This window comes from Dicentrarchus labrax, unplaced genomic scaffold (assembly GCF_905237075.1).
Source record: "Dicentrarchus labrax unplaced genomic scaffold, dlabrax2021, whole genome shotgun sequence".
NCBI classification, from domain to species: domain Eukaryota; kingdom Metazoa; phylum Chordata; class Actinopteri; family Moronidae; genus Dicentrarchus; species Dicentrarchus labrax.
The window spans coordinates 4,133,526-4,154,711 of record NW_026136707.1 but is presented as its reverse complement, the minus strand read 5'-3'; the positions used below and the strand labels follow the sequence as shown (position 1 = coordinate 4,154,711).

At 40.3% G+C, this 21,186-nt stretch overlaps 1 protein-coding gene across 2 annotated transcripts; it reads left to right on the top strand.

Annotated features, from left to right (window-relative positions):
* The first annotated feature begins 1,360 nt into the window (after positions 1-1,360).
* brd2b (bromodomain containing 2b) lies at positions 1,361-12,580 on the top strand. Of its 2 annotated transcripts, XM_051407665.1 has the most exons (12): positions 1,361-1,488; positions 4,508-4,796; positions 5,003-5,140; positions 6,173-6,314; positions 6,681-6,844; positions 7,062-7,559; positions 7,798-7,926; positions 8,039-8,284; positions 8,386-8,639; positions 8,785-9,101; positions 10,533-10,661; positions 10,833-12,580. In XM_051407665.1, the coding sequence occupies exons 1-12, from the start codon at positions 1,457-1,459 to the stop codon at positions 10,961-10,963; spliced, it is 2,469 nt and encodes an 822-aa protein (XP_051263625.1). In that variant the 5' UTR covers positions 1,361-1,456; the 3' UTR covers positions 10,964-12,580. The 2 variants fall into 2 exon arrangements, with proteins under 2 accessions (XP_051263625.1, XP_051263627.1); XM_051407667.1 differs by lacking the exons at positions 1,361-1,488; positions 4,508-4,796 and having other exon boundaries at positions 5,012-5,152.
* The last annotated feature ends 8,606 nt before the right edge of the window (positions 12,581-21,186 follow it).

Genomic DNA, 21,186 nt, shown 5'->3' with positions numbered 1-21,186 from the left:
TACTAACACTTTTTTTGCAATTAATGTAAGTTTTTGCAGGTGATTGTGGGTAGTTTAAAAGTAGATTTTTTAATATTGGAAATTAGGAATTTAAATATTGGAAGAAGCAACACGGGGCTTTGTCATATCACTATAAACTTATTTTTGATTTAGTTTGCACTTAAAGGGGCACTATACCAATTTTATGTGAAAATCAATTCACCATGAGGAGCACTACTCAGCCAATAAAAAGTCCTAAAATATTGACTGTGGCTCAGCTCGGGCTTGAGACTTACTTATTTTTTTAAATATATCTTTTTGGGGCTTTTATTGCCTTTAACTGATAGTGACAGCTGAAGATAAAGAAGAAAGGGGGAGAACAAGAGAGAATGACACACTGCAAAGGGCCAAAGGTCAGAGTCGAGCCCACGGCCGCTGTAGTGAGGACTCAGCCTCGGTACATGAGGTGCCAGCTCTACCAGGCGAGCTATCTGGAGACCCCTTAAGACTTCTAACATAGAGCTTGAGTTATAAACTGAAAGTATGGGGTTTGATAGATGTTGGCATTTACTGGAAGGCAAGAGTCTAATTAAAGATCCTACTGAGTTATGGGAATTGTAGACTCCAGTGTTTTTGGAGCCTGACCTACAGGGACTACACTTTCTTATACTTTATCAAAGGGTCTTCTTGATATCCAATCCCAGAATTAGTCCCTGACTTTAAGAAAATGAATGATTCCCGTCTAAGCTATTTGGGTTCTAACATTTTAAGGCATGGCTGAAGAGGGTGTGGGGAGGCTCATGTTGGCAGCTTGTGGAAAGTATGTTGCTTCAAATACAGAATCTCAGTAGTTTCTGGGTTGAAAAGCATATATATCCCATAAAAAGCATGTTCAACCCACACACAGATATACTCCAGGCCAGAATAACTGTGCGTCTTTAAAATAATGTACCATTGACAGTATATATAAGTAATGCACATTAAAAAATACTAACAGTTACCACCTTGATAATCCGAAGGGGTTTTATATGGCAAAGAAGACCTGCATCCGCAACCAGCTGCACATAAAACACAATCGCTGCAGACAGATGGACCACATAAAGCCGTAACTGTGAATACTTTGAAGGCAAATGCTAAAAAAAAAAACGAGGCAGTTCAACGCAGTGCGGCTCCTGCAACCATTGTGTTCATACATGACGGAGAACAAGATGTACAGAGAGCAGGGCCGAGGGGGCGTTGGGCGTGTGCGCTCCCTGTGACAGACGTCTGGCTGCAGCCAATAGGAGGGCAGAGTCGCCCCGAACGTGACAGGAAATACGCGTCGCTGCCACGTGGTGGGTTTATATAGGGTCAAGCGGAAGCGTTTAGGCGCCATTTCGCTGCGGAGCTGCACAGTGGCGCATCGGTGGAAGTGCAGCGTCAACAGCGGTGGGGAAAAAAAAAATTGGGATTGTAATAACACTCCGCCCGCAGCCCGATGGAAGCGGCCGTCAACCCGCCTCACGACAGGTAAAGCCCGCCTCTCGTTTTCGGTTCTTACTTGAGCTGCGGAGAGTTAATCGATCCCCCGCTGTGGCCGATAAAAGATGGACTAACGTTCCCTAGCAACGTTCAAATGTCAGCCTTTAACGGTTAGCTAACGGTAACTGTTACCGTTAGCAACAACGCTAGCCTGTCCGCGAACTGGTTGCCTTGTAGTAAGACTTGCTATTTTTTTATTTTTGTTTTGATTTTATTAATTTTTCACAGCACACCATCTCATCATGACTTGCTTAACTACGAGCTAAAACTGGAGCTACGTTTGTAGACTCGCCCCCCCTTTTTTTTTTTTTTTTTTTTTGGTGGTTTAGCTTTTAGCTTCACCAGCGAGCTGGCACAAAGAAGGCGAGCTGACAGCTGCAGCCCCACCGGCTTTCTGTCAGTCGGGTCATTCATCGCTCCACCAATCTCACAGCCTGTATGTGACTGGCAGTAAATGCTCCAGAAACACAGCGTTTGCTAATCCAGACATTGTCGTAGTCGCTTTTTAATAAAGCTTTTAGATTTTGTCGGGGTTTTGTTGTGCAGTCCGCTGCGGACGCTGGTTGGTAGCTTTTTAGCTTAGCTTTACAGCTCCTGTGCTGGTAAACAAACGACTGGGGATTGACTGGCAGGTTTATCGTTTGACCACTTTCTAAAGCAACATGTTTTAAGTAATGATTTCGTGTATTTTGCTCCTTTTTTAAAAAAGTAAAAAAAATCGCTGTCCGTGATTCGTTTTCTGTCATTGTGAGCCAGTGTTTACAAACAGGGAGGGCGGGGCCTCCACACCACGCGATCACCAGCTGTTGGCATGGAGATACAGTCTTTACTTTTACTTTCATTGTTTTTGATTAAAAGGTTTTAAAGAAATAAAATAATTTAAAAAAAAGAGGGTTTGTAGGCTTCACTGTGCGACTGCCTTTAGTAGAAACAGAAGATGATTCAATGCAGATTAAAACAAGCCACATTGGTCACATGGAGCTGTTTACTTGTTAATGATAACAACAGTAGATCAGAGGTTTAAGAAAGAAAAAGATTGTTTTTGCCTCTAAGTAGCAGACTGTGCTTATATGTTATGAGGCACTAGACTGCATTTTTGGCTATAGTTAAGGTTTTTTTTATGTTTTATTGGACATAATCAAGGTATTCATAACTCCATAGAGTGGCAACATGCTGTTTTATTTTCCTCAGAAGTGTTGTAAAGCATGCATGGTGTGTTTTTTAATACTGTCAAATGTTTGCCAGAGCTTACTTTTATGTTGGGTTTAAAGCTAAGCATGTTTAGTGAGCTCTGTCGCTTTTAAAAAAAAACCAAACAAAACAATTATTTTGGCAGTAAAAGTCTACATCTGAAAAGTACGCAAACCATGCTATTTCTCTGTGACGAATTGACATAATTCCCCTGTTGGACACCGGTGCATCAGGAAATTATAACCAGTAAGGCCCATAATAAAAACAAAAAATGACAAATGTGTTTTTCTGTGCTACAGGTGTATACAGTGATCCAGTAGAAGATCACAAAACATCTGGAGTCACTTGGACCTGTTGACAAATATTCCAAAAAGCTGAAATAAATGTTCAAATATGTGTGACTGTTTATGTTGTTGTGGATTCAGTACACAGTGGCTCATGTTTTTCTCAGCACTAATGCGGTTTAACTGTTCTTTGTGTTGCTGGGATTCTGACTGATGTAGAAAATCAGCTCACTGGCTTTGCCACAGTTTGTGTGTCAGTGGGGCAGGTGTGTGTCCTTAACTGTGGGGTAAGATTTAACTTAAATCTAAATGGTTTATGTGCTCTGCTTAGAGGGAGGTGAAACCGAGGTGATCGGGTTTACAGAGTGGCCTCATCCGACTACATGGACTGAGAAAATGCCTCAGGTCTATATAGGACATAGTATATGTAATTGTGTTGAACCACAGCCAAGATTGAAGATTCCTTCCGAGGAGAGCACGGAAGTCTCTCTTTTCTTTGACTTAACGCTGAATTATTAATTCCTTGTGGGAAATTGGTCCTCTGCATTTAACCCATTCGTCATCTGTTGGAGTAGTGGGCAGCTGTAGTGCCCAGCAGGGACAAACTCAGATTTTGAGACCACAATGTCTCAGGACATTGACAGGAGCATTTCCTGACATCCTTTCCTTCTGTAAATGAGAGGAAACCAGAGGTCACAAATGTCACGCAGAAAATAGCAGTGTTTATTAATGTTTTTCTGACATTTCTTTCCAATAAATATTTAATTTGAAAGCACACACAAAAAAAATCAGGCATAGTTAATGTATTTGCCCGCGGCTGTGCAATATTAATATTTTGTGGTTGTGCAGCGACAGTTTATAAAAATGAAGTGGCTGTAAAATTCACTGTTTTTAGAATTAAACAATCTCACTGCGCATGGTGACTGTAAGATGACAGTGAGAGTGTGAGACATTCAGTTCCAATAAGCATAATATATTAATCAGCCAATGTCTGGCTGTTTCCTATATTTATGCAGAGCTGAATGTGATTAATATATCACATAATTTGGCGTCTTATTACTCAACCTTACTATAAGTGAATGTTCATTTTTCGGCTGGTGAGGACCCATGCGATGGCGGTTCTCATGACTGTGCTAAAAGCAGCAGCCTATTGGTAGAGTCCTAGTTCCCTGGATGACAGTTAGCTGACTGAAAGCAATAGTTTTACTGGTCATGGGTTACATGATTGAAGCCTGTATCGGATGCAGAGATTGAGATTTTCCATGAGTGCATGGTTTCATGGGAGTGGATAGCGGATCTGTGAATCGATGGCTGCATCAATAAGAGTGGCAAAGGTCATGCAGCACATTCAACTTAAAAGTGCCATTTTCTTCATGAGCAAGCATCTCTCTCTCGCAGTGGACCTTTTTTGTATCTTTGTATTCCCACACAAAAAATGGGTTCACTGGTCTTTTATTGATCTTTTATCATATAGTTTAAAAAAAGGAATATGTTGTTTGTAATTTCGTTCTCTTTCTCATCCTCACCTCCAGCTCTCTGGTCGGGTTGTCAAGTGGCGGGATGGACCAACACACCAGTTCTGGCAAACGCATTCGCAAACCCTCCTTGCTGTACGAGGATTTTGAGAGCCCGTCTCTGCCACACACGATGCCACAGGGGCCTCCTGTCCCACCACAACCCCCAGTGAAGGATCCCAGCCGGCCTGGCCGCATGACCAACCAGCTGCAGTTTCTCCAGAGGACCCTGATGAAGTCTCTGTGGAGGCATCACTTTGCCTGGCCTTTCCACGAGCCTGTGGATGCCTACAGGCTTAACTTACCGGTGACTTTCACTTTCTACTTTCACTTTAATTCTGTTGAGTTTTATTTATGTTATCATGGTAAAAATCCCCTACTTGATGCTCCCTCTGTTTTGTTGGTTTGCAATGTTGAGCATGCTCCACGAGTTATAGTTTCATTTTTCACAAAGATTATGTGTTTCTCACTCTTCTGCCATTCCCCCATCTATCATTCTATCTTTTTTTTCAGGATTACCATAAAATTATCAAACAACCCATGGATATGGGAACCATAAAAAAGCGCCTGGAGAACAACTTCTACCGCAGTGCGAGTGAGTGCATACAGGACTTCAACACAATGTTCACCAACTGCTACATCTACAACAAGGTAGGTTAAAAGGTAAAAAAACAGATCTTTATCCATCATGTGTTTTTTCCCTTTTTAATTTCTCTCTTAGTCTTTCCTTTTGTAGGATGGTCCCACTCTAATTTCATTTGATATTAGGATGGACCTTACTCACAATTTCTTTTCTTTTACTGACCTAACACATTTTTTGTTTTTATTGATGATTAAGGCCCAGGTGTAGACAGGCAATTTAAAACCTTTTCTTAATTTCCCATGAAAAAAGGGTCATCTAACACCCTATCCTATGTAATAACAGAACATGTGCTGACCTGCATATACTGTACGTGTGTAACATCACAACTTGTGAGACAAGAGGGAAAATGAAAATGTCAAGTTGACAAGGAAACAAATGACTTCAGCATCCAACTGTTGAGAAACATGGTGCTGCCTCTGGAAAACTTAGTGTAGAGCCGAAATCGCAGAAGGGAAAGTGCAATATCCAAATTGCAGAAGCTGCAGTTTTTTTGATAAAGGTAAAATATGTAACAAAACAGCATTATAATGAAATACTGTAGTGCTGCAGAGATGCCCTGGCCTACAAATCTTGTTCTCAAGTGTAAGAAAACTTTTGTGCTTTCTTCAACAGGATTATGTGATTTATTTTTTAGCATTCAACAACTACATATTCCAGTGGGCTTTTTAAATAAAGTGTCTTTGCCAAGTTTGTGTAAGTGGTAGTTGTAGAGAATCCCAAAAACATTGATTCTGTCGCCATCGAGTGCTGACACAAAAATCCTTTTCACCATCAGTTCCATCCATTTTTCATTATTTTTACTTTTGGTTATTCATTTCGTTTAAGAAATACGAGAACCCCAGAGCAAGTTGCAAGCATTTCTGAAGTTGTCTAGCAAATGTTTGGTATTCAGTGTATTGATGTTGTCATCAGTCAATACATGAATTAATCAGCTAATCTCTAAAACTAATAAAATTGATCTGTTGAAATTAAAATGTATTGTATTTATACTGGCTTCTTTCCAGTGTGCTAATGTGATTATGAATTATGTTTTTGTCTAGCCGACAGACGACATTGTGCTGATGGCCCAGTCCTTAGAGAAGATCTTCCTCCAAAAGGTGGCCCAGATGCCCCAGGATGAAATTGAGCTGCCTCCTCCAGCTCCTCGAAGCAAGAACAGCAGGGGAAGAGGTCGCAAATCTTGTGAGTGTGTGTGTGTGTGTGTGTGTGTGTGTGTGTGTGTGATAAGTCTTGCAGAATTGGAATGAAATTGTTTATATAGTTGTTGTTTTAGTTTTCTACTAGAATCACTGTAAACTTTTTGTTATAACTTTACAAATTGGTCACATTTTCTTTTTTGGCATTTTCTTTACATTTATACAGCAATTACAAAATGTCTTCCTGTTGCAGAAATGAATCATGTAAAAGTTGCATTCATGATGGAAGCCACATAAAAAGGCTTGCATGTTTCCAGTGATAATAGGCTTCCTCCAAACTATTCAGTCTTTTATCAGCTGTAATTCTGTAGCTGAGTTCTGTCACTAAAGTTAAATATACTGCATCTCTCAGCATCGAGGGCTCAGCAGGTGCCAGCAGTGTCCCAGTCAGCCTACTCCCCTTCTTCCTCGGACACTGGGGAGTCCATGCTGGCCAACTCTCCACAGACTGTGCTGACCAAAAGCCTTCCTCCGGCCAACATCATGGGCCTGCCCCCTACACAGCCCACAACCAAGGTATACACAAAAAAACACAATATTGATCGAGACAATTAGCATAAATTGTGCAGAAATTTCTCACTGAATAAAAATGAATGACAAGTATGTGAAGATTTAGCCTATTCAATTAATGTCTACCAAACACAAATGTCTGGAAGCATGTTGATGGTGTATTAGTGTCCTATGCAAGGAAAACACATGCTGATCTTCTGACCTCCAACCTCTTTATTTCTAGAAAAAAGGTGTGAAACGTAAGGCCGACACAACCACCCCCTCCACCATGGGTTTGAGTGTGGGTATGTCGGGACCAACGCACATGGTGGGCTTGGGGAAAGGAGGCCACGGGGGCCAGGTCCACGACACCTCCATGCACAGCATCTCGTCCATGGGGGGCATGAGCTTGGAGACCCCTCCTGGGATGGGCCTGGTCAGGGGCCCCGGAGGTCCAGTCCTGCTCCAGCCAATGATGTCAGCCACTGGACGCAGAGTGGGTAGCGGGCGCCCAATTAAACCCCCCAAGAAGGACTTGCCTGATTCTGTCCAGCCCCAGCCCTCGAGGAAGGGCAAACTGAGCCCTCAGCTGAGGTACTGCAGCGGGCTGCTGAAGGAAATGTTGTCAAAGAAACATGCTGCGTACGCCTGGCCTTTCTACACACCTGTGGACGCAGCTGCACTGGGACTTCATGACTATCATGATATCATTAAGTGTCCCATGGACCTCAGCACCATCAAGGTGACGTCTCGTATGCTTTTAACTTGTGGAAAGAGTAATAGCTATCAGTATAGCTCCTACTGTGTGACTAATTACATAATAAATTTAAGTTGTTTCAGATCTCTTAATGTTAGAATGTCATTTAAAAAATTACATTTAACATGCTGTGTTGACAAGCATTGAAAATATTGTAAATTGCAAATTGTTTTCATAATTATTGGTCAAGCACTAAATTTGTCCTTCCCTAACTCTTCATCAGAGGAAGATGGACTGTCGTGAATACAGGGACGCTCAGCAGTTTGCTAGTGATGTCAGACTCATGTTCTCCAATTGCTACAAGTACAACCCACCCGACCACGATGTCGTGGGCATGGCACGGAAGCTGCAGGTGAGCTTGGCCGTCTTTTCAAATAATCCCACTGAGATGAAAGTGCCTATGAAACCTACAGGACCTAAAGGTGAGCTCACGCATGCCCATTTTCCTTTCTCTGCGCCCTCAGGATGTGTTTGAGTTTCGTTTTGCCAAGATGCCCGATGAACCACACATGGATCACACAGCCATGTCAATGAGTGGCCACCCGACATCCTCGTCCTCCTCTTCTTCCTCCTCCTCGTCCTCTTCATCCTCCACTTCTGAGAGTGAGCCCAGCAGTGAGAGTGAAGAGAGCGAGAGCAGCCCCAACTCGGACAGCGAGGAAGAGCGAGCACACCGCTTGGCCGAGTTACAGGACCAGGTGTGCACACAGGTAAGACCGGTTACTACTATTTATTTATCCAGGTCTCTTTTATTATGACTGAATGTTTGCAACACAATGATCATTTCTTTCCAATTTAATTTTCTTAACAGCTCCGGGCCGTGCATGAGCAGCTGGCTGCCCTCTCTCAAGGCCCCATCGTCAAGCCGAAGAAGAAGAAAGAGAAGAAGGAGAAAAAGGAGAAGAAGAAAAAGAAGAAGCTGGAGAAGCGAAGTCGGGGTGGCAGAAGTAGAGCTGGCTCTGAGGAATGGAAAATGCCCGGCAAGATACTGAAAAGCAAGTCTGCCAGAGCAGGTGGTTCACAGCCCAAGAAAAGCCAGGGGAAGAAGAGTAACAAGAACAGCAAGTTAGTAGTAAAATAATGATCCAATTATCTCATCTTCACATCAGTGTGGAGCTTTTTAAGCTTCACAATATACAGTAAAATAAAGATAATGTCTATACAATAATGGGTTTTGTCCCGACTGTTTCACCTCCTTTTGATTCTGCAGAGCCGCAAAGAAGCCGTTCTACCCCCCAGTGGCCCCTTCAATGCTGCCGCACTACGACTCAGAGGAAGAGGAGGAGATCGTGCCCATGTCTTATGATGAGAAGCGCCAGCTGAGCCTTGACATCAACAAGCTACCAGGGGAGAAGCTGGGTCGCGTGGTTCACATCATTCAGTCAAGGGAGCCTTCACTGAGGGACACCAACCCCGAGGAGATTGAGATTGACTTTGAAACACTCAAGCCATCGACGCTGAAAGAGCTGGAGCGCTATGTCATGACCTGTCTGAGGAAGAAGCCCCGTAAGCCTTATGGTGAAATAGGTAAATATATGTCTGTCAAACAAATACTATAATTGGTTTAGATTTTTGCATTTTACAGGGACATTTAATCAATATTGGTTTGGAAACACATTTCCCACCCTCAAATAACAATGCAGCCCTGGAAAGCATAGCAGTAAGCCAGTGTTCAGCCAGCTGTTTTACCTTTTTTTTTTTTTTTTTTTAAATTTCAAATGAGTCAATAATGATTGACGCACGATATATTTTTTTCATATTAGAGATAAATTATATATTTCATAGGTACAGTGTACATTGATCACATCACTGTTAAAAAGCCAGTGTTAGCTAAAGGGGTAATTTATAACTTTTGTCCCCTGGCCAGATGTTGAGTTAGCCAATAAAACAACAATAAAACAATTCCAACAGAGGAAGGTAGATATGAACATGAAGCAGCTGAACAGAGGATGAAAAGGTGAAAGGAGTAAGGAACAGATATACATAGTAGGAAATGTGCAATTCAAACAATAATACAAAGCAAAACCATGTTAAGCAGACAATCTAATCATCATTAAAACATGACAACATGTAATCACGTTACACAACAGGAGACATGGGTAGAACCAACAAGACAGTGAAATGAAGGACAGGGCAATCTAACATTGGTATATGCAAAGGAGCAGTTGAACTTGATTCTTGAATATCAAATTTAGATTTTCCTCTGATTTACTCAGAAAAAAAAAATGTAACCATAGCATTACACCAAATTGACAGGCATGTAACGTTGTGTTCCCAGCCACTTAATGCACTTGACTTTGGTACTGTACCCACATCTTTTATTCATCTCTCCCCTAGTGAGTGATGGGCTAGTTTTCCTCCTGAGTAAACATTGCTGGATATGCTCCTTAGGGTCAATGCAGTGGCGTGGAAAGTTGATGATGAATTTGCGAAGTTAGAATGTACAGTACGGCAACGCAGTGCTTGATACTTTAAGCATTTAATCAATGACGAGTCATGGAAGTTTGTTGGGTCCTGTCATGAAGCTACTTTAAGTTTCCCACATTAATGATTGTACAAGCTACGCTTAAACTAAATAACACTTAACCAATGGTAAATATGATGAACCACATTTTTGTAACAGCTTGTAGCGAGAGCCACGTCTTCTACCCAGGAAGCCAAACTGCAGAATGAAGATACAGCTTTTTTCGTCCGCTAAATAAAACTGATGTGGAGAGTGAGGAGTTGGTCATTGGGGTATCACATGGTTACAGCCCATTACTTATGTTTGATTGAATTTGGCCCACACTACCAGCAGAATCCCTGTGAGAAAGCCCTCATGTTCCAAGACCACTACACCTAAAAACACTTAACTGCAGCTCATTTACACAGATCCACGGATACACAACCACACACGTCACTGCATTACCACGTGGACCCCAGGACTATAACAACTTCTGTCATTTTTTTCATATACAGCAGCAAAGAAAGGCAGCATTGGCAAGTCCAAAGAGGAGCTAACTCTCGAGAAGAGGAGGGAGCTGGAGAGGAGGCTGCAAGATGTCAGTGGGCAACTCAATTCTGTGAAGAAACCTACGAAACCTAAAGGTGAGCTCACACATGCCCATTTTGCATCAAATGCACCTTCAGCGTTGCTATTTAGATGTAAACTATTTCCTCATTATGGTTGGTCTTTAATACATTAATAGTTCTCCCTTTCGCCTGTTACCTGGTGTATCCTTTAAACTCTTATTTATTTACTTGTCGATCTCTCCGCAGTGGAGAAGCCCAGCACTGTAGAGACGCACACCCAGCCCGCACGCCTCAGCGGCAGCAGCTCCAGCTCCGACTCATCATCCTCCTCTTCCTCGTCCTCGTCCTCAGACACCAGTGATTCAGACTCTGGTTGAGATCCTTAGCACTGGCTAAGAGAGAAAACACTAATAACTCAGGGACTTGGGCTGGCCCAGGACACAACACACCCTGAAACAGTAGTAGGCTGAGATATTAGATACCATGGCAAAAAAAAAAACACTCCAAGTGGACTCCTAGAATGTTTTGAATGTGGGACTGAGGGATGTGAAACATCTCTGTGGATAATTGTAGAACCCAAACACTAAATGCCTTGGTTTCCCCTTCCTCCCCTTTGTAAATACTTGTACAAATTTATGTTTCTTTTATAAAGAAGAATTTTATGGTGATCCCCCAAAGAGGGAAGCGGAGTAATAAAAAAAGAAAAAAAAGGATGTGGAAAGATGGGCCTTACTCCAGATCTGCTTTGGCTGGCCTTACGCTGTGTCCGCTGTGGTGAGGGAATGGAAGTGTTTATTTATTTGTTTTCTTCACTCACATTTCCTCAGACGTTACTGGAATTTGAACCAGCAACCTTTTGGTCACAAGCCTTGCTTTTCTAACATCTGGCCTTCTACCACGCTCCATTTTTAGATCAACCCCTAGATTCAGCCTTAATCAACCAGATTGTTAATAACGGAAAAACAACAATATTGTTAAAGCGCTCTAAAGATTCCTTCTCATGTTCACTGCTGAAGCTACTGAGCAGTGAATAAAAACACGGCTCTGGTATCTGCCATTTTCAGGTCAACATTTTTAGTTCAGTCACAGTTTGAGTTCTGGATCATTTCCCCTTTTTATGTTTACGCACATTGTTCTTTGAAAACAAAGTGGGTTTAGACATTAGTACAGTATAAAAATGGCTCAACATACTGTAATCACAAAGTTTGCAATTCAGTAACATTCTCATTCAGTTTGTATGGATTTTGAAGGCTGCACTGTTTTCCTAAAAGCCCACCAGCCACTTTAAGACGGACTAGTCTTCTAAATACAACACTAATTGAAGTAATGTCTTCAGTAATTTGAAATCCGTTCTTACTGTTCAGCTTTGGTATTTCTTCTCGACATTTTTCTTCATTACATCAAACTGTAACTGAAGTGTTCATATATTTCTCAAGAGCTGAACACAGGCTGCTGAATGTTATCTGATATAGTGCAGGTTTCTTATTTTCACATTAATCTCTTTTAATGTGAAGTATTGCGTTTGTTTCTTGAAGACATCTGTAGCACTTGAAAAACTCCGTGAAGGTTTCTTAAAGAAATCTTCTGGCTGCTCGGCACTTACTGGAACAAATGGTGTTGACTGAATAAACTGAAGCAGAATAACGCTACAAGTAAATAAAGATTAAAGGTAATCTTTATTTAGAAATAGTCCATGCATAGTTGAAGCTGTTGTTGAATGTTCAGTGAAAGACTATATGCTTGTATATACTTAAACTGTATTTGCTGTTGCACAAACTATTGTATTTCTGCTGTTCAGTCTTTTATTTTTTCAGTTACCTTGTTTCCTGTTTTTTACCTGCTGTTATTTCTCATTCCAGTTAACTGTCTTAGTTGTTTCCTGAAGAGCGTTCACATGAGCATTGCCACCTCTGGTCAAGCAGGTTGTTGCCTCTCAGAAGCATACCTTTCATTTGACGAGTGTAATAATTAAAATATTCTCTTCTGTAGAACGAGTTTTGAGTTTTGTCTGGTTGTCTGAGATCAGCGGGAGTGTGACATTTCAAATTTACATATTTAAAAATGTAAGATGTAGTGCTGAACTCCATTGACTAGCAATTTCACAGTTTTGATAATCAAATTTATCAAGCAAAAACATTCTGTGGGTACAGAATCTAAAATTTTTTTATAGATAGTTTTAACTTGGTTTGGCAAAACAAGCAATTTGAAGATATTACCCCTCTCTTTAGGAAATTATCATAGCTTTTATAGACTAAACCAGGGGTTCCCAAACTGTTTCATATCAAGGATACATAATAGATGAACATAAGACCCCAAACCCTTAATTTTAAAAGATATTGTCTTAAGGAATCCCTGAGTATTTATTCTTTTTTTTTTTGCTTTCAAGATAATAAAGTCTTTGTAGTCAAACAGTGATTAAAAGATCACTATAAATCACAGTCAATCAAAATGTTCAACCCTATTTCTTTACTTGTCCCGACATCCAAAAAAGTTAAAATATTCTATTCCTCCTTTTTGCTGGGGACCCCATACAACCCACTCAAGGACCCATGTTGGTCCCTGAACCCCAGCTTATAAACCAGTGGACTAAACAACTGGTTAATTGAGAAAATAATCCGTAGATTAATCAAGATGAAACCAAACATTGCTTTAAAGCTGATGTTAATTAATGGAATAATAAAGGGATTACCTATTTTTTGTTCTTATAAGTACTTGATTACTGTACAAATTAATATAAAATTGCAATATACTGAAGTATGATTGGACAGTGATTAATAAGACATCCCATACCTTTTAAAAACAAAAGATAATCGCTTTAAACTTGGTATTTAAACCAAGATGTGTCACAGGCGTGCATATTGTGTTTATGGTCCACCAGGTGGCAGCAGCTACTCATGTTAGAATTTGAGTTACATCTTCCTTCAGTGTTTTTCAAGGTGGAAACATTGTTGTCACTGAGTTACAAGCACTGACTCGTTCATGTTGTAAGGAAGTCATCTCAGCATATGAATGCAACAGTGTCAGTCTGATGTTTGGGAGGGGGACAAGGGTCTTCCAACGTTCAGTTAAGGTAAGTTATGTAAAATTACATTATTAATGATTGTTAGGAGGCATTACAATTTTTAGTTTGCAGGTATGGAAAAAGCAGATTAGAATAAAGAAATAGAAGAAAAGTAAGTTATTACTACACTGAGGATGCAATATATCATGAAAAAAAATGGATAAATGCTTTGGTCATTCAGGACACACCATCACATTTTGATCAGTACTATAACCAGATTATAAAAGACACTTTCTGTCACCGACTGCATTTTGCAGCACAGCTACATTTTTTACAATACAAATCATTGTGTCTGGTTACCTGCCAGGGTGGTTGATGGAGCCAAGAACAGCCACATTTTAGTAGCAGCTTGGATGATGTCCAGTGTTAATTCTCCACAGCATGGACACCAGATTTTTTTTACAAAAACAACTTTGAACAACTTGACTGCCAATTGCAAACACCATTATGTCATGTACTACAGTGGTTCCCAACCCTTGTCCTTTTCTATCGTTTAGTAAACTGACGACCCCTGAGTGACATATTTTATGGATATTTCATATTATCTTCAAAACTGTACATTAACCCAAATAGTGAACTGCAAGAACTTTGTGTAAAATGAATGATTTGGATGGATTTTGAGAAGATTATTTCCCTCTGTCTGTATTATGTATTTAAAAAAATAATAATTTTTAACAATCATACAGATCTAATAGGCTTCTTCTTGGACAAATTCAGGGTTTTCTTCTTCCTGGTGCTTGGCCATTTTTCTTTTAGACGATTTACTTTACATTTTCTTTTCAAAACAGAAGTGAACCAAATGCTGAAATATAGGCCTACTGTGTGTACGTTTTCTAGCATGCCTTAAAATGGTCTTGTGATCCCCCCATAAAGCTTTGGCAACACATAGTAGATCAGGTTAGGAACTATTGATGTAATATGGTTTTAATTTTTGCAGGCAAACACTTGCCAGTATGCTATTGAATTTGATGATAATCAGCTCCTCTGTATGTTGACCCTGTCACCTATCAGGCAGTCATGCGTCTGCCAGAGTTTGCATATGTGTCCCAGGGTACCTGCCATCCCACGTGCCATAAAGGGAGAAATCCTACTTTGGAAAAAAGTGTCAGAAGTAAAAGTACTCTTTCTGCAGAATTATGTCCCCTCTGAGGCTCACAAATTTATATTCATATTTTGGACTTGGTCCAAAAAAAAGAAGGGATAATTTGGCTCTTTAGGCCTAAAACCGTTATTTAAATGAAACCATGTGAGAAGTTGGCAAAAGCTGTTAAATGAACACAATTTAACACCAGTAAAAAGCAAAGAGTCCTGCTTATAGCCAAATCCCAAGAACGTGGCAGTTAAACTACTATGGTGTAATGAGAGGAACGGTAAGCTGTGTTGTTTAACACAAGTTAATGAGAGGAGTGCTCTGGTGTGTATTCTTTGGAGAAGAACAGGTACCAGCAGGGACTGTCCCTATGAGCTGCAATTAACCTCTCTGGGTGTATAATCACGCATTCATTGTCAGTGCAGGTTAAAGCGTCTATCACTATTTATTGTGCAGCCCTGCGCTGGGGAGTTTCCATTAATTAATGTGCGTTCCATAGTACTGATATGTGTATCTATCTTCCCCTGGTTTAGGAATCAATTACAGTAAACTTATCTTTCAATCTTGTATCATTTTGCATCTCTCATTTTAATTTATTTAAAACTTGCCATGCCACAGAAATCTAAAAAATGTTTTTGTTCTTGGCGGATTAAAGTAATCTGTTATTTGATAGGTTGGACCTCTTTCAGAAACACTTAGTGGCTAATATAGTTTAATAATAACAACGTATCAACTGACAATGTGAAAATAATGTGACAATGTGAAAGAGGTTGCTCTTAGTAATGAACCTTCCCTGCAGTTCCCCTTGGCTTTATGAAGCTTTATAGTGAGTTGAAGCTCATTATTTAGCTGTCTGGCTGCAACTTAACTGTTTTGACTCTCATAGCATTGTTTTCGGCCACAGCATGCAGCTGTTTTTAACAATAAAGCTTTAAAAACCCACTGTTCACTGCCTGCCCTTCACCAGACAGCAGCAGATAGCAGCTGGCTGGTGAAGGTAGTGGAGCATTTAGCAGCTAAAGAGCCAGATATTACCCTCAGGACTTGGTAGAGACCAAACACGGTGCTAAAAGAGAGTAAATATTGGACTTACATTTGTCAAATGAATGCTACTGCTCCATAACAGCTAATACGCAAATAAGCACCTGTTTGTTAAGTTCACTATCAACAAAGGTAATGATATGGTCACACATTCTTTCAGCTGCACCAAAGTGGTTCAAGTTATTAAAGGTTTAAGATACTAGTAAATGTGGTTTTTGTCCCCTGTTCACATACCTATGTCTGAAGCTGTTTTTTTTTTTGATTTGGTTAATGTCAAATGAGAAAATCTTAATGCACAAGCATACAATGTTGTTTCGGACAATTTTGCGTGAGGACCATAAAGAAATGTTTTGAGTGTGTAGTGTGGAGGCAGTAAAAGCTGCATATTAATGCCTCTGTTTATAGATTAAGATGTTCAAAAAACATATTTGGGTGTATTGTTGCAAATGTCTTTGTCAGTCAGTCCCACCTCCATGATCTACCCCAAACAGGAGCTGAAACTCAGGGTCCCCAACACATCATCAGCTGGTGGGCCAGAGTAGGGGTCAGCCAGACTCGGTACTACTCTAACCGCAGCTTCAGCTTCTGCATCTCATCCTACTTGGACTTGGAAAACAACCTTCATTCCAAAGGAGAACAACATCTACTCTTGCAGTCTGGGCCACATCAGCCTGCAGATCACAATATGATCAGTGAGACAGTTGGTGTAAAAGAACAGGGGGGGATGTTTTGCACTTGTAAAATATACACAAAATATGTAGAAAATGGAAAAGGGATGTAGGATATTGAAATTATATTGCAAGATAACACAATAGACATATCCATTATGGCTAATAACAAACTAAAGCCACAGTTTGGCACTTACTAACAATACGTATATCAGATAAATGCAGTTCATCAGGTATGTTAAATATATTTTCAGCCCACTTTTTATAAGTTAACTGATGAATTGTGCATATGTAGTAGAACAGTAATGTAATAAGTAATGTAGGACAAATATTATTGGCACAAAACAGGTAACTTTAGTTAAAAGTGGTATCAGCTTTCAAAAGTTCACATCAGGGAAACTATGTGTGTGTGTGTGTGTGTGTGTGTGTGTGTGTGTGTGTGTGTGTGTGTGTGTGTGTGTGTGTGTATTTTACCACAGAGGTGGAGGTACATACAGACCAGCAGGTTGTAGAGACAGCAGTGTGTGTTTGTGGTGTGATCCTGGGGCTGATTGGAGTTGTCACAGGACTCTGGTTCATCATGAAAGCCAACAAGTCCTGCCAGGCGTATCAGGCACCAAGACAAACACCTGAATTTCTATGTCAGATGTGTGATCTTCTTTACCTTTTTTTCTCTTGTGCTTTTCCTCTGGGAGGGAGATAGAGTGCGATTTCTTTTTGTCCCCATCATAGTTTTATTTTATTTCTTTTCTACACCTGCAATGTTTTATGTTGTCTGTGTTTTTTCCATTTCTGCAACAACGCTGCATCTAAACCTCGGCTAAAAAGCATGTAAAAGAAATAGTTTGATGTTTTGGCAAATACATGTTTTGCTTTTTTGGCAGAGAGTTAGATGAGAAGATTAATAACACTCTCTTGTCTGTACTGTGAATAGTCAGGAAATTGTTATTTTAGCTTAGCATAAAGACTGAAAACTGGGGGGGAAATGCTAGCCTTGCTCTGTCCAACAGTACCAAAATCCACCTACCAGCACCTCTAAAGCTCACTAATTAGAAATAAATATTCTGTGTATTGTTTTTATGCTTCAGTTTTTGTTTGGATTAAACAAAATAGATATAACAAGTTGATTTGTGGGCTTTAAATGTACAGATTTAGTTTAAGTCTGCAAGCTGTAGCCTTATATTTTACTCACAAATATGAGAGTGGTATCAATTCTTGCCATCTAATTCTCTGCCAGAGAGAACATTTCCCAAAATGTGAAACTATTCCTTTGAGAGACAGCGAGATCCTTAGTTTAGCCTCCAATTACTATTTCTAGATTATCCTGAAATGTATGCAGTGGCCTTCAAAAGTGTTGATATTGTTGACTCATGACACAGATAGTTTAACACATTTTGTTCCAGAATGTATTTATTTTTCTAATATAAGACTTTAGGCTTTAAACTGTGTTTATGCCATATTGCAGCACAGCATCAGGTTTGTAGCTTATTGTGTTTGTCATGCAAAGCTCATGGAGGGAAATTGAAAATGTCTGTTCCTGTTTGTTGTACTGCATGTCAAAGTACATGCAAAAACACATTAAAATTAAAGAGAGCAACTCCCATTCATGCTCGTGTGTTTATTAACCCTTAATCACAGCAGCCGTGTGATCACTGGCACACTCACAAAGTCACCATCAATTATCCCAGCATCGGCTCAGCTTTTGGGCAGATTGCTGGTCCTGCAGTGACTGCCTGACACACATGATCAGTAAATGTTTGTCATGTCTGCTTGCTTGTGTTTTAATACTGGCACAGAATGGTGGCGCTCCAAACTGCCTCTGTTCTCTGCTGGGTTTATTTGGCTTGGGCCTGAATCTAATTATTTTCACAGTGATTGATAAGATAGCTGCCACATTTTAATATGGAAGCGTGTGGAGCCTCTGAGGGATGAATCTGAGATCTCAAATACTGAAAATACTGCAGCTTTGATTTTGTATAAAAGTATATAATCAGCGTTGAAGAAATAATTCATACCTTGGACTGTAAGTAAGATTAAGACTGCAATTGTGCTCAAATGATAGAGCAGAGAGAACAAATGCTGAATGACCAATTAGTGTACAAGTGGCAGCCTAATAATAAGCATGGCATTGCAATGGAAGAACAGAGCTGGACTAACCACATTTCTGTTTTGCTCATTTACAAGTAATTGTGGTGTACAGAATTTTCTCCTATTAAATAATTTTGAGCATGATAACAAAACCCCAGCTATGACAAAACTTGAAAGACTTGTTCATCTCAGCACTGCCCTTGCATAAACATTTGTATTGTCATTTTCTTTACGAGAAAGCAGGATGCAGTTTAGTTTTTGAGCTTGAGAGGTTTTAAGGTGCTTGAATGAGTCTGTAGGCTTTTGCATGCAGCGAGTGATGAACTTTGTGTTGCAGTTTTCAGTGTTTAAGAGATGATGGGACTTTATATTCCATACAAACTCAGTCTCTGCTGTTTTACTTTGCACTACACCAGCAGGTAGGTGTCTTCATATATTCCTATTGTATTCCAGTTTTTATTTATATGTACTATTTCATTCTATATAATAGTTTACACATCTTTTGTTTAACTGCAAGTCATTAGGAATTATTCTGACTTAACCTATTGCTGCAATCTTGCCCAAGTGGTAGACATACATTGCCATCAATAAAGCCATGAAATAGAACAAATGGGCTGATTTTGCTCAGCAAATGAGCAGTAAATCAAATGAGGGATTATATTGTCATAGCTGTCAGTACTACCTGATGTGCTGTCTGTTACAGGTGGCTATGTATATCAGATGATATATGACCGTGTGTATGGTGACAACATCATGGACGTGGATGTCTTTGTGAAAAACATATTTAACCGGAAGCTTTCCAACATGTGTGTTGGCTTTTGAGAAACTGGCATGAAGTATGGAGCCCATTATAACAGTCAGACTTGGAGAATAAAAGAAAGAAAAGGTCAAGTGGAGACTCTTTGCAAGTTTATTCAGAAGGAGCACTTTGGATAGGAAAGCTATGTTATTTTATTACTTGTACCTTTGAAAAGGTAGATTTTGAATCAAGATATTAAAAGCCTGTGCCATTTCATTGGTTTAACTTACGTCATTGGAAAAGGAAAACAATTGTTCTCTCCCTATTCTTTAATTAAAGGGCTTGAAGAAAACCGTTTAGCCCATGACTCTCTCCTCTGCACTCTGCCTGGAAGCAGGCTCTACGTCCAACCGTTCATTTAGCTACGTCTGTGGTCTAATCATGTCGACACTCCAGTGCCTCTGACTATCAAGAGTCCATCAGACTAAGCTTGCTGACTACAGGAAACAGTCCATGCTTGAGTGCAGTGTTCTGGGTTTGTTTCCTCAGGATATGAGGGTGAGCAGGTTGAGAGACGGGGTGTCGTCAACACATATCCTGGCCGGCGGGGACTGGAGCTTCCAGCTTCACTTTTAGCTGTTCACACCCAGCAAAGGGGAGAGGGTGAGCTGCAGGGTGGACCACAGCAGCATGAAAGAGGGCCTGCAGGTGGACTGGGGTAGGGATTAGTCCATAAACGAATAAACAATCAAATAGTGTTGATATTTAGACATTTACACATGTTAGTTAACATATGTGTCTTTTTTTACTTAATAGTAAATGAATAACACTTCGCAGGCCTATGACAAGTTAAAACATGGACCACCCTCTAGACTCTGGGGGTGTAGAGGAGCCAGTGGAAGATCAAACTGCATTGATTAAATCTCCTGAAACAGTCTGAAGATAAAGCCGCGTTCATGCCTTATGGGATGGATGGCAGAGATGGAAATGATTGCCATGTTAACGAGCATTCACGTCATCTGACAACTCAAGCAGGTTGTATGATTACAGAGTTGGTTGTGTGAGGGTTAAAAATACTGTGCATTGACAAAATTACAATATATATCCAATAAATTAGGGTTTAATTATACTGAATGATGGACTTTGGCTGACGTTAGGCATCCACGTTTGCTTTGTTTTCAGGTTCTTCTGTATCATTAAGCTCCCAGTCGGATATATCAGAGCTTTCAAAAAAGTTCACTTTTGACATGAAGTTGAAGTTGGTAACTTGTAATTATGATTGCTCTGATATGACATGAATGCAGCATAATGGCTGTGATGAGGAGGTGGTGGATGGCAAAGTAGATCTCTCTGTTCCTCCCCTCAGCCTTAGCCTCAGACATTCTCACTTCTCAGAGGCCCATGACTTTCCGGTCCGGCACTTGTCCCTGGCATGTTCCCATATTCCTACATCGCCTGACCTCCACACCCACCTGCTCACCTGCTCCTCATTCCCTCATTACTCCCTATACTAGCCATTCAGCATCTACTTCCTACCAGGTCGTCTGCTGTGCCCCTATAGCCATAGAGTTCCAGCTGCTGCAGCTGCCTGCCTGTTTCCTACATTTTATTTTCCTGCCTGCTTGCTTTTCTGAATTCTTTACCTGTTGTTGATTGACTGCTTGTTGCCAAGATACAAGCTCAGTTTACCTTATCTGCTGCATGAGCCAAATATCTGCAACCAGAATCGTTACATACTCAGTCTGAGTTTTCCCAAAAGCTTCATCTGATGTAAAATACAATTATAGAGGAATTTCCTGGTACATTCGAAGGACACCTTATCTTCTTCCTTCCCACAGTTGTGTAATGCACAATTTTAATGTTCAAGAAGGGAAAGAAAACTTTGTGTCTCCTAGAAAATAATTATAAAGTGA

Excerpts from the sequence above, each read along its gene's own strand:
- brd2b (XM_051407665.1), top strand. The coding sequence starts at position 1,457 with ATGGAAGCGGCCGTCAACCCGCCTCACGACAG. Across the intron at positions 5,141-6,172 it reads ACTGCTACATCTACAACAAG|CCGACAGACGACATTGTGCT; the intron begins GTAGGTTAAAAG and ends GTTTTTGTCTAG. Across the intron at positions 6,845-7,061 it reads CTACACAGCCCACAACCAAG|AAAAAAGGTGTGAAACGTAA; the intron begins GTATACACAAAA and ends CTTTATTTCTAG.